Here is a 14,156-nt window from a genome sequence, read left to right on the forward strand (position 1 = left end):
ACAATATTAAAATGTTTAATATTAGATGGGCTGGTTTTTGTTTTAATTATTAACTTCAGGGTCCAGGGTTCAAGTCACAGAGAGGGCACACTTGGGTATTTTTTTAATATTTTTTATTTTTACGTGTTTTCACCTGTTAATCTTACTTTGATGCTTTTGTCATTAAATTAGCTTGGCTGCGGCTTTGGATTTGGCGCTGATTAATAATAATTATATTAATCAAAGACTTGGGCCTTGGGGCTCTTGGGCTTTGGAGAACTTTAATTAAGGCACCCAAATAAAAATAAGTAATATATATATATATATATATATTTTTTGTTGAAATATAGGAGATATTAAGGCTAATAAGATATTACTTAATTACATATATTAAATTAAAGAGGTTAGCCAAAAAAAAGAGAGTAAAGAAACTAATTTTATATTTCAAAAATTAAAAATTTAAATAAAATAAACGTAACACCTTTCCCGACGAAATTTCGTCGGCATAGACCTATGCTGGCAAACTGTTGTCGGATAACGTTTTTCGCGACAAATAAACCTGTGCCGACGAAATTTCGTCGGGAAAGGTCTGTTGACCTGCCCCGACGAAATTTTGTCGGGAAAGGTCCTTTTAAAAAAAATAAATCTAAACTTAGGATATTTGGGTTAATTAATTTTTTTTAAAATTTTATTGTCAGTAATTAAATAATATATTTGATTTATCTAACTAGTAAAGTTAGTAATTATATTTTAATTATTATTTATTTAGTGAATAATTAGTATTAAAATTTTCAATTAACTTCATGAATTATGTTACTTAATAAATAGTAATTCAATCTTTCTGGTTTCTTTTTTCTTTTTTTCCTTTAATATTCACTAAGTAAAGCCTAACTACTAATCAAAGTGATTCAACAAGAGAGATACATATTAAAGGGTATAGCCGCGCGGCTGTACGCTTTTAATATATACACCAACATTAAAAATATAAATATGGATTTCTCTGTAGGCTTGCCTTTTGTGAACACCCCACATCGAAAATCCACTCCTACAGAGGTCGGTTTGCTAGAAGCGGCTTGAGTGCTGCAGACCCCTAAAAAACGTTGTTTTCTGCTGTAAAATTGGATTACATCTCCCAATGTAACAACACAGACAGGTTTTCCTTACATTTTCTTAATGTCATGCAAACTAAACTTCAGTTTTGAACATAGGAGACAGTAAGTGATGGGGAGGACTCATTTAAAATGTTTAATATTAGATGGAAAGTAGTGTTACAGTAGCAATATAGTATGGAGAGTGGTGTTCAAGTAAATATAACGAGCAACAATATTAAAATGTTTAATATTAGATGGGCTGGTTTTTGTTTTAATTATTAACTTCAGGGTCTAGGGTTCAAGTCACAGAGAGGGCACACTTGGGTATTTTTTTAATATTTTTTATTTTTATGTGTTTTCACCTGTTAATCTTACTTTGATGCTTTTGTCATTAAACTAGCTTGGCTATAGGCTCGGCTTTGGATTTGGCGCTGATTAATAATAATTATATTAATCAAAGACTTGGGCCTTAGGGCTCTTGGGCTCTTTTTTCTTTTTTTCCTTTAATATTCACTAAGTAAAGCCTAACTACTAATCAAAGTGATTCAAAAAGAGAGATACATATTAAAGGGTATATGTAAAACCAGCCCTAAGCTCTAAAAGCCTACAGAGGGGGGGTGAAGTAGGCTACAGGTCAAGGACCAACCAATTAAAAGTTCTTGTTAATTCATACACTCACACAAACAAACAATTAAGAGATTAACAAGGTAAGACACTTAACAGCTGAAAGTAAACAGCACACAAGAGTTGTTGACCCAGAAAACCCAAGAGGGTAAAAAACTGGGAGCACCAAGCTAGGAGAGTATCAATCCACTCATTAAGAAATACAATGAAATGAAGGAAGACTTAGCTTAATCTATCACCTATAGGCAGCTTCAATCACCCTTTCAGCAAGCACCATTTCTTTGTTTCTTAGCAGCAAATCCTCTCATGAGCACCAAGCTCTAGTTGTATATGATATGATGTATGGAGTGAGTTGTGGTTTCACAAATTCATCTATCTCAATTATATAACATGATTGAGCCAGATAAACGAAACCTTAGTGTTGTGAAGAATAAACAGAAGGTAATGAATTTGAAGCAAATAGTTTATTTCAACATTACACCAACAAAAACAGTTCACAGCCGAAATCTTGTAAATGCATACTTGGAGAAGCTTATATGTATACTTTCAATCGTATACTCTCAAGCAGCATATACTAGCTGAAACATATATGAAGGTTTAGTTTAAAGAAAACGAGTCAGCCATTTTCCAAGAAGAACTCACAGAAAGCAAGTGATCTTTTATTAGCAATGCATGGGCTGAAGCCTTAAACCTAAACTGATCAGCAAGAAGCATCTATAAGGAGCTTGAGAAACTCAGTTTAAAAACAGGCTGCTGACCAAAAGAGAATAAACCAAGGACCGTGCAAGACAAAGCAAGTCAGAAAAAGAATAAACAAAAAGCAAGTGTTGTCTGTTTACTAAACACAAGAAACGGCACCTTGGGCAAAGTCTGAAGAGATAGTTTAAAACCTATTTACTTGGAGAGAGTGACAGCAACCAAGAGGAATGGGTTTAAACTAATAAACAAAAAGAAGAACTTTGAACCAAGAAAATAAAACCGTTAGAGAGTAAGTGAGTTACTCTCATGTGTTTGTCAGTTTTAAGGATGGGAAGAATTTTATAAAAACTATCAAGGCTGATTTAAACAGAACGTTTGTTAACGGCATGCAAAAGACGAAGGTTGGATTAATACGCAAGACCACGTATGAATCCAGTAAGGAAGCAAAAGGCAAAAAAGAACGTTGGATCAATACACGTGATCATGTATTAATCCAGTGAAAATGCATATGAGTTTTACCTTTGGTAGCAACGTGATGACTGTGATGATCTTCAATCTATTTCAGTCTTAACCTCTAAACTATCTTAGAAACTAAGAATTAATACAATGGTTTTGTGGAATTACAAGAGAAGAGCCAAACATAAAAATACAATCCTTACAATCTCCCCCTTTGGCCTTTTCTTAAACAAAACCATAAGATTCAATTCTAGACAGAAACTGAACTGAAGGAATTTTGACAAGGTACCTGCACAACCTTCACAAGAAGAGTTAAAAGCTTCAACAGAAACACAGATTTTATAGAAGCATTTAATAAGATTAACAGAAAGTTGTACTTGTACAAAATAACAACAACACAGAATTGAAACAGTTTCCAAAATTCTCCCCCTTTTTGTCTTAGAAAAGACAAAGGGATCACAGAGAAAACTAGAACAGCAAGAACAAAACAACAGAGACAGCAATTCCAACTTAGCAGGTGCACAGAGCTCCCCCATAGTGAGTGCACATAGGTCCCCCTTAGTGTGAGATCCGACACTTCCTGGCAGGAAGCTTCCTCACCGTAAGAATGTTTGGAGTAGCAGCAGGAGCAGGGGAAGGAAGACCAGATTCACCGGGAGCATCTTCAGTAGATTTTCGCTTGTGAGATTTGAGAAGTGTGCTAATGAAGTCCTCATCCGAGGCAGAATCAGTAATGTCTTCCTCAACAGAGTTGGTAGGATCAGAGGAAACAAGAGAGGCGGATTTTGAAGAGGGAACAACACCCTGGAGACCATGAGACACCAACAAGTTTTGAATGGCAATGATGGAGGCTTGGTTGGCAGAAATGGCATTGGACATTTCCTTTAACAGATCATGCATGGTGTCTAGTTTGGATTGTAGTGCAAGAATTGCACTGTCAGAGGAAGAACTGGAAGACGGAGCAGTGGTAGGCAGCCGTTTTGAACTGGTGGAGGCAGCATTACTGCGTTTGAAAGAGGTGGCATTCACAGAGAGAGGAAGACGTCTGGAGTCAGAGAAAAACACAGGACACCCGGCTTGAAGAGCAAGAGAAGTAATCAAGGAGGGAAAGACAAGCCAAGTAGATTTGTCATCCTTGTTTTGAACTCCAGCAGTGGGGTCTCCTAGGACGACATCACTAGGATGATTCCTACCGACCCAAGGAGCAGGACTAGGTGCCACAGGTTCTGTGTGAACAACCTCACGGGATATAGGCTCAATAGGTTTAGGAGGAGGTGGTTCAGTGACAACTGACACGGGGTTTTCCTTTTCCATTTCAAACAAGTTAACATCATCACAGCAAGGTATCGAATTTTTCAAGGAGTCATTTATAACAACATTACTAGACTCCATCATAGTCTTTGTTCGATTGTTGAAGACTCTATAAGCTCTGCTATTGGTCGAGTAACCAAGGAAGATACCTTCATCACTCTTGGAATCAAATTTTGCTAGATGCTCCCTATCTCTCAAGATGTAACAAACACTGCCAAAGACTCTAAAGTACTTTAGGTTAGGTTTCTTATCATTCCATAGCTCATAGGGAGTTTTGCTGGACGTTGGCCTGAGATAAACTCTATTTATTACATAACAGGCAGTGTTGATTGCCTCAGCCCAAAAATGTTTGGGCAGTTCCTTACTGGAGAGCATTACCCTGGCCATCTCAATTAAGACCCTATTCTTCCTTTCAACTACACCATTTTGTTGAGGTGTGATAGGAGAGGAGAAATCATGCCTAATTCCTAACTCATCACAGTACTCAATGAAAGATGAGTTATCAAACTCAGTTCCATGATCACTCCTAATTCTAGACAGGAGTTTCACTTTTCTACCCTTTTCATTTTGCATTTTATTCATGATAGATTTAAAGTGAACAAAGGTTTCTCCTTTATCTTTTAGAAAAGCTACCCAAGTAAATCTAGAGAAATCATCAACAATTACCAGGATGTACTTCTTTCCTCCTAGGCTGATGGTTTGAATAGGTCCAACTAAGTCAATGTGAACAAGTTCCAGGAGTTTGGTGGTAGTCATGGAGTTAACAATTCCATGACCAGACTTAGTTTGTTTTCCTAGTTGGCACCCACGAATCTTGAGGAACTAACAAACTTAGGAATACCCCTCACTATTTCCTTTTTAGACAGAATCTCAAGGTCCTTGAGATTGACATGGCCTAGTCTTTGATGCCACAATGACATAGAGTTGTCAATTGAGAGGTTACACGCAACATTTTTGAGAAACAAATTAGTCTCCACACAGTAGCAGTTATCACTCGATCTTAAGCCAGTCAGGATAGTTTTTCCTTCGTTATTTGAGACAGTACACCTTTCTCTAGTGAAACGAACATCACAAGTGTCTTGGTCGCAGAGTTGACTTATGCTTATTAGATTTGACTTTAGATTTTCAACAAGCAAGACATTCTCAAGTTTATCAATCCCTGGAGCAGATATGTTTCCCTTACCTAAGATTTTAGACTTACTACCATCACCAAAAGTGACACTACCAAGGTTGGATATGGGAGAGAATTCACAGAAGTAACTCTTATCACCAGTCATGTGTCTAGAGCAACCACTATCAAAATACCAAAGATTAGAGTTTTGAACAGATAAGGCATTTAGGACAACTAGACAGGTTTCATTTTTGTTCAACCATATCCTCTTGGTTGGAGGACTGATCCTGTGAAGAGGTTTTAGACGATTTGAGATGATGGCTACTTCCTTTAAGAGACTTTGGACTTGATTTTCTAAGGCAAGATGATTCTTTCTTAGTATAAAGCAGTTAGGTCTAATGTGCCCCTTTTTGTTACAGAAGTGGCACACCGGGATGAAGGAATTTCTCTTAGAGGAATCTGATCCAGAGGGAAAAACTGTAGGTGTTTTGACTTTTGTGGATTGGTACTGCTTAGAGACGGATTGACCCTGCGAACTGAAGTTTTGTGCAGAGACTGACTTGTATTGATCCATGGAGATTTTGGACTCATCCATTATCTGCACAGAATCCACAGCCTTTACAAATTTCACTTTGTCACTCATCTTGACTGTTTCAGAGGTGAATCCTAGACCTGACTTGTCACCATAAGGTTTCCCTGAGTTTAACATGTTGTCTATCTTTTCAGCACCGATAGTGAGGTTAATTTCTCTCTTTCTAGACATATCTAAGTCAAATTTCAACTGTTCAATCTCTTGCTTGAGTTGACTCACATGACTAGAGAGACCTGAGTTTTCCTGTTGAAGCATGACAATTTTATTTGAGAGATGTACACTTTGCTTCTTTATATTGTAAGAAACTTTCACAAGTTCCTCATACTTTTGGATTAACTCTTCTTCACTATCAACTAGTTCTACCTCAAGATCCTCATAAGACTCAGTGGTGGATTTTGCCATAAAGGCCACGACACTTTCATCATCATCAGAGTCATTTAAGGACTCACTGTCACTATCACTCCAGGTGGTCTTTAAAGCTTTGTCTTTCGACTGATTTTTCCTTTTAAGAGTGTTCGCACACTCAGGAGCTATATGACCTATTCCACCACATTCATAGCATTTAATGGAACCTCTTGGTTTCTTTTCTCTGGAATCAAAATGAACAGCGTTCTTATTTTTGTCAAGGCCAGAGTTTGATTGGAAATGATTTCGACTACCCCCTGGTTTTCTAAACTTAAGAATCTTTCTAAACTGCCTGGTAAAAAGCGCCATCTCGTCCTCCGTGACAAGATTATCTAGAGAGGAAGAACTTTCTTCCTCTTTGACAGACTTGAGGGCAATATTTTTGGCTTTCTTAGAGAGGTTCATATTCATTTCCATTTCATAGGTTCTAAACGACCCTATGACTTGATGGAGTTTAACAGTTGTGAGATCTCTCATTTCAGAGAAAGCAGTTCTCTTAGCATCGAACCTACTGGGCAAGGATCTCAGGAATTTTTTTATCAACTTTATTTCGGGAATTTTTTCACCTAGGTTGTGTGAGGAGTTGGCAAAGGCACTGAACTTGGCATAGAATTCTTGGATAGTTTCTGAGTCTTGCATTCTAAGACTCTCGAACTCAGCGCTGACCATATCTAACTTAGCTTCTTTCACTTTTGCATCTCCTTCATGAGTGAGCCTGAGAATATCCCAAGCTTCTTTAGAAGTTTCACAATTTTCAATATAGGCAAATTGTTCTGGGTTCACAGCAACAAACAAAGCATTCAAGGCTTTCCTATTTGAGTTTGCTAGGGCCTGTTCTTCAACAGACCAATCATCCTCCTCTTTAAGTACTCGTTCCCCAAAGGGATTTATGGTGGTTGGAGGATTCCAACCATCTGCAGTCATTTTCCAGGCCTTAGAGTCTAAGGCAAGTAAGAAGGCACGCATCTTATGTTTCCAAGCAGAGTAGTATTCACCATTGAATAATGGTGGGTGAGCCACAGAGCCATGAGCTCTATCTCTTTCCATAGAGATGACTTAGAGACGGATCTACACTACTTAGGGTGTAGTGCCCGCTCTGATACCAATTGTAAAACCAGCCCTAAGCTCTAAAAGCCTACAGAGGGGGGGTGAAGTAGGCTACAGGTCAAGGACCAACCAATTAAAAGTTCTTGTTAATTCATACACTCACACAAACAAACAATTAAGAGATTAACAAGGTAAGACACTTAACAGCTGAAAGTAAACAGCACACAAGAGTTGTTGACCCAGAAAACCCAAGAGGGTAAAAAACTGGGAGCACCAAGCTAGGAGAGTATCAATCCACTCATTAAGAAATACAATGAAATGAAGGAAGACTTAGCTTAATCTATCACCTATAGGCAGCTTCAATCACCCTTTCAGCAAGCACCATTTCTTTGTTTCTTAGCAGCAAATCCTCTCATGAGCACCAAGCTCTAGTTGTATATGATATGATGTATGGAGTGAGTTGTGGTTTCACAAATTCATCTATCTCAATTATATAACATGATTGAGCCAGATAAACGAAACCTTAGTGTTGTGAAGAATAAACAGAAGGTAATGAATTTGAAGCAAATAGTTTATTTCAACATTACACCAACAAAAACAGTTCACAGCCGAAATCTTGTAAATGCATACTTGGAGAAGCTTATATGTATACTTTCAATCGTATACTCTCAAGCAGCATATACTAGCTGAAACATATATGAAGGTTTAGTTTAAAGAAAACGAGTCAGCCATTTTCCAAGAAGAACTCACAGAAAGCAAGTGATCTTTTATTAGCAATGCATGGGCTGAAGCCTTAAACCTAAACTGATCAGCAAGAAGCATCTATAAGGAGCTTGAGAAACTCAGTTTAAAAACAGGCTGCTGACCAAAAGAGAATAAACCAAGGACCGTGCAAGACAAAGCAAGTCAGAAAAAGAATAAACAAAAAGCAAGTGTTGTCTGTTTACTAAACACAAGAAACGGCACCTTGGGCAAAGTCTGAAGAGATAGTTTAAAACCTATTTACTTGGAGAGAGTGACAGCAACCAAGAGGAATGGGTTTAAACTAATAAACAAAAAGAAGAACTTTGAACCAAGAAAATAAAACCGTTAGAGAGTAAGTGAGTTACTCTCATGTGTTTGTCAGTTTTAAGGATGGGAAGAATTTTATAAAAACTATCAAGGCTGATTTAAACAGAACGTTTGTTAACGGCATGCAAAAGACGAAGGTTGGATTAATACGCAAGACCACGTATGAATCCAGTAAGGAAGCAAAAGGCAAAAAAGAACGTTGGATCAATACACGTGATCATGTATTAATCCAGTGAAAATGCATATGAGTTTTACCTTCGGCAGCAACGTGATGACTGTGATGATCTTCAATCTATTTCAGTCTTAACCTCTAAACTATCTTAGAAACTAAGAATTAATACAATGGTTTTGTGGAATTACAAGAGAAGAGCCAAACATAAAAATACAATCCTTACAGTATAGCCGCGCGGCTATACGCTTTTAATATATACACCAACATTAAAAATATAAATATGGATTTCTCTGTAGGCTTGCCTTTTGTGAACACCCCACATCGAAAATCCACTCCTACAGAGGTCTAGATAAACAAAGCACTATGATGGTTTGCTAGAAGCGGCTTGAGTCCTGCAGACCCCTAAAAAATGTTGTTTTCTGCTGTAAAATTGGATTACATCTTCCAATGTAACAACACAGACAGGTTTTCCTTACATTTTCTTAATGTCATGCAAACTAAACTTCAGTTTTGAACATAGAAGACAGTAAGTGATGGGGGGGACTCATTTAAAATGTTTAATATTAGATGGAAAGTAGTGTTACAGTAGCAATATAGTATGTTGAGTGGTGTTCAAGTAAATATAACGAGCAACAATATTAAAATGTTTAATATTAGATGGGCTGGTTTTTGTTTTAATTATTAACTTCACGGTCCAGGGTTCAAGTCACAGAGAGGGCACACTTGGGTATTTTTTTAATATTTTTTATTTTTACGTGTTTTCACATGTTAATCTTACTTTGATGCTTTTGTCATTAAATTAGCTTAGCTATAGGCTCGGCTTTGGATTTGGTGCTAATTAATAATAATTATATTAATCAAAGACTTGGGACTTGGGGCTCTTGGGCTTTGGAGAACTTTAATTAAGGCACCCAAATAAAAATAAGTAATATATATATATATATATATATACATATATTTTTTTTTTTGAAATATAGGAGATATTAAGGCTAATAAGATATTACTTAATTACATATATTAAATTAAAGAGGTTAGCCAAAAAAAAAGAGTAAAGAAACTAATTTTATATTTCAAAAATTAAAAATTTAAATAAAATAAACGTAACACCTTTCCCGACGACATTTCGTCGGCAAAGACCTATGCCGGCAAACTGTTGTCGGATAACGTTTTTCGCGACAAATAAACCTGTGCCGACGAAATTACGTCGGGAAAGGTCTGCTGACCTGCCCCGACGAAATTTTGTCGGGAAAGGTCCTTTAAAAAAAAAAAATCTAAACTTAGGATATTTGGGTTAATTAATTTTTTTTTAAATTTTATTGTTAGTAATTAAATAATATATTTGATTTATCTAACTAGTAAAGTTAGTGATTATATTTTAATTATTATTTATTTAGTGAATAATTAGTATTAAAATTTTCAATTAACTTCATGAATTATGTTACTTAATAAATAGTAATTCAATCTTTCTTGTTTCTTTTTTCTTTTTTTCCTTTAATATTCACTAAGTAAAGCCTAACTACTAATCAAAGTGATTCAAAAAGAGAGATACATATTAAAGGGTATAGCCGCGCGGCTATACGCTTTTAATATATACACCAACATGAAAAATATAAATATGGATTTCTCTGTAGGCTTGCCTTTTGTGAACACCCCACATTGAAAATCCACTCCTACAGAGGTCTTTATAAACAAAGCACTATGATGGTTTTCTAGAAGCGGCTTGAGTCCTGCAGACCCCTAAAAAACGTTGTTTTCTGCTGTAAAATTGGATTACATCTTCCAATGTAACAACACAGACAGGTTTTCCTTACATTTTCTTAATGTCATGCAAACTAAACTTCAGTTTTGAACATAGGAGACAGTAAGTGATGGGGAGGACTCATTTAAAATGTTTAATATTAGATGGAAAGTAGTGTTACAGTAGCAATATAGTATGGAGAGTGGTGTTCAAGTAAATATAACGAGCAACAATATTAAAATGTTTAATATTAGATGGGCTGGTTTTTGTTTAATTATTAACTTCAGGGTCCAGGGTTCAAGTCACAGAGAGGGCACACTTGGGTATTTTTTTAATATTTTTTATTTTTACGTGTTTTCACCTGTTAATCTTACTTTGATGCTTTTGTCATTAAATTAGCTTGGCTATAGGCTCGGCTTTGGATTTGGCGCTGATTAATAATAATTATATTAATCAAAGACTTGGGCCTTGGGGCTCTTGGGCTTTGGAGAACTTTAACTAAGGCACCCAAATAAAAATAAGTTATATATATATATATATATATATATATATATATATATATATATATATATATATATATTTGAAATATAGGAGATATTAAGGCTAATAAGATATTACTTAATTACATATATTAAATTAAAGAGGTTAGCCAAAAAAAAAAGAGTAAAGAAACTAATTTTATATTTCAAAAATTAAAAATTTAAATAAAATAAACGTAACATCTTTCCCGACGAAATTTCGTCGGCATAGATCTATGCCGGCAAACTGTTGTCGGATAACGTTTTTCGCGACAAATAAACCTGTGCCGACGACATTTCGTCGGGAAAGGTCTGTTGACCTGCCCCGACGAAATTTTGTCGGGAAAGATCCTTTTAAAAAAAATAAATCTAAACTTAGGATAATTGGGTTAATTAATTTTTTTTAAAATTTTATTGTTAGTAATTAAATAATATATTTGATTTATGTAACTAGTAAAGTTAGTAATTATATTTTAATTATTATTTATTTAGTGAATAATTAGTATTAAATTTTTCAATTAACTTCATGAATTATGTTACTTAATAAATAGTAATTCAATCTTTCTTGTTTCTTTTTTCTTTTTTTCCTTTAATATTCACTAAGTAAAGCCTAACTACTAATCAAAGTGATTCAAAAAGAGAGATACATATTAAAGGGTATAGCCGCGCGGCTATACGCTTTTAATATATACACCAACATTATAAATATAAATATGGATTTCTTTGTAGGCTTGCCTTTTATGAACACCCCACATCGAAAATCCACTCATACAGAGGTCTTTATAAACAAAGCACTATGATGGTTTTCTAGAAGCGGCTTGAGTCCTGCAGACCCCTAAAAAACGTTGTTTTCTGCTGTAAAATTGGATTACATCTTCCAATGTAACAACACAGACAGGTTTTCCTTACATTTTCTTAATGTCATGCAAACTAAACTTCAGTTTTGAACATAGGAGACAGTAAGTGATGGGGAGGACTCATTTAAAATGTTTAATATTAGATGGAAAGTAGTGTTACAGTAGCAATATAGTATGGAGAGTGGTGTTCAAGTAAATATAACGAGCAACAATATTAAAATGTTTAATATTAGATGGGTTGGTTTTTGTTTTAATTATTAACTTCAGGGTCCAGTGTTCAAGTTACAGAGAGGGCACACTTGGGTTTTTTTTTAAATATTTTTTATTTTTACGCGTTTTCACCTGTTAATCTTACTTTGATGCTTTTGTCATTAAATTAGCTTGGCTATAGGCTCGGCTTTGGATTTGGCGCTGATTAATAATAATTATATTAATCAAAGACTTGGGCCTTGGGGCTCTTGGGCTTTGGAGAACTTTAATTAAGGCACCCAAATAAAAATAAGTAATATATATATATATATATATATATATATATATATATATATATATATTTTGTTGAAATATAGGAGATATTAAGGCTAATAAGATATTACTTAATTACATATATTAAATTAAAGAGGTTAGCCAAAAAAAAAAAAGAGTAAAGAAACTAATTTTATATTTCAAAAATTAAAAATTTAAATAAAATAAACGTAACACCTTTCCCGACGAAATTTCGTCGGCATAGAGCTATGCCGGCAAACTGTTGTCGGATAACGTTTTTCGCGACAAATATACCTGTGCCGACGACATTTCATCGGGAAAGGTCTGTTGACCTGCCCCGACGAAATTTTGTCGAGAAAGGTCCTTTTAAAAAAAATAAATCTAAACTTACGATATTTGGGTTAATTAATTTTTTTTAAAATTTTATTGTTAGTAATTAAATAATATATTTGATTTATGTAACTAGTAAAGTTAGTAATTATATTTTAATTATTATTTATTTAGTGAATAATTAGTATTAAATTTTTCAATTAACTTCATGAATTATGTTACTTAATAAATAGTAATTCAATCTTTCTTGTTTCTTTTTTCTTTTTTTCCTTTAATATTCACTAAGTAAAGCCTAACTACTAATCAAAGTGATTCAAAAATAGAGATACATATTAAAGGGTATAGCCGCGCGGCTATACGCTTTTAATATATACACCAACATTAAAAATATAAATATGGATTTCTCTGTAGGCTTGCCTTTTGTGAACACCCCACATTGAAAATCCACTCCTACAGAGGTCTTTATAAACAAAGCACTATGATGGTTTTCTAGAAGCGGCTTGAGTCCTGCAGACCCCTAAAAAACGTTGTTTTCTGCTGTAAAATTGGATTACATCTTCCAATGTAACAACACAGACAGGTTTTCCTTACATTTTCTTAATGTCATGCAAACTAAACTTCAGTTTTGAACATAGGAGACAGTAAGTGATGGGGAGGACTCATTTAAAATGTTTAATATTAGATGGAAAGTAGTGTTACAGTAGCAATATAGTATGGAGAGTGGTGTTCAAGTAAATATAACGAGCAACAATATTAAAATGTTTAATATTAGATGGGCTGGTTTTTGTTTTAATTATTAACTTCATGGTCCAGGGTTCAAGTCACAGAGAGGGCACACTTGGGTATTTTTTTAATATTTTTTATTTTTACGTGTTTTCACCTGTTAATCTTACTTTGTTGCTTTTGTCATTAAATTAGCTTGGCTATAGGCTCGGCTTTGGATTTGGCGCTGATTAATAATAATTATATTAATCAAAGACTTGGGCCTTGGGGCTCTTGGGCTTTGGAGAACTTTAATTAAGGCACCCAAATAAAAATAAGTAATATATATATATATATATATATATATATTTTGTTGAAATATAGGAGATATTAAGGCTAATAAGATATTACTTAATTACATATATTAAATTAAAGAGGTTAGCCAAAAAAAAGAGAGTAAAGAAACTAATTTTATATTTCAAAAATTAAAAATTTAAATAAAATAAACGTAACACCTTTCCCGACGAAATTTCGTCGGCATAGAGCTATGCCGGCAAACTGTTGTCGGATAACGTTTTTCGCGACAAAGAAACCTGTGCCGACGAAATTTCATCGGGATAGGTCTGTTGACCTGCCCCGACGAAATTTTGTCGGGAAAGGTCCTTTTAAAAAAAATAAATCTAAACTAAGGATATTTGGGTTAATTATTTTTTAAAAAAATTTTATTGTTAGTAATTAAATAATATATTTGATTTATCTAACTAGTAAAGTTAGTAATTATATTTTAATTATTATTTATTTAGTGAATAATTAGTATTAAAATTTTCAATTAACTTCATGAATTATGTTACTTAATAAATAGTAATAAACGGCCTTGTAGTTCAGGCCGTGAACCTAACAGCCGAGACTAGTTCCTCTCTCGGTTACAATCGTTTGATTAGAAGACCAGTTCAAACAGGCGCACCACTTA

The 14,156-nt window shown here is 34.5% G+C and overlaps 1 protein-coding gene across 1 annotated transcript; it reads right to left on the reverse strand.

The window, feature by feature from the left end:
* Positions 1-4,954: 4,954 nt before the first annotated feature.
* Positions 4,955-7,315, reverse strand: LOC110746461 (uncharacterized). The gene has a single exon (XM_088248689.1). The coding sequence runs from the start codon at positions 7,313-7,315 to the stop codon at positions 4,955-4,957; it is 2,361 nt and encodes a 786-aa protein (XP_088104815.1).
* Between the last annotated feature and the right edge of the window lie 6,841 nt (positions 7,316-14,156).

Source organism: Prunus avium, chromosome 2 (assembly GCF_965620075.1).
Source record: "Prunus avium chromosome 2, drPruAviu1.hap1.1, whole genome shotgun sequence".
NCBI classification, from domain to species: domain Eukaryota; kingdom Viridiplantae; phylum Streptophyta; class Magnoliopsida; order Rosales; family Rosaceae; genus Prunus; species Prunus avium.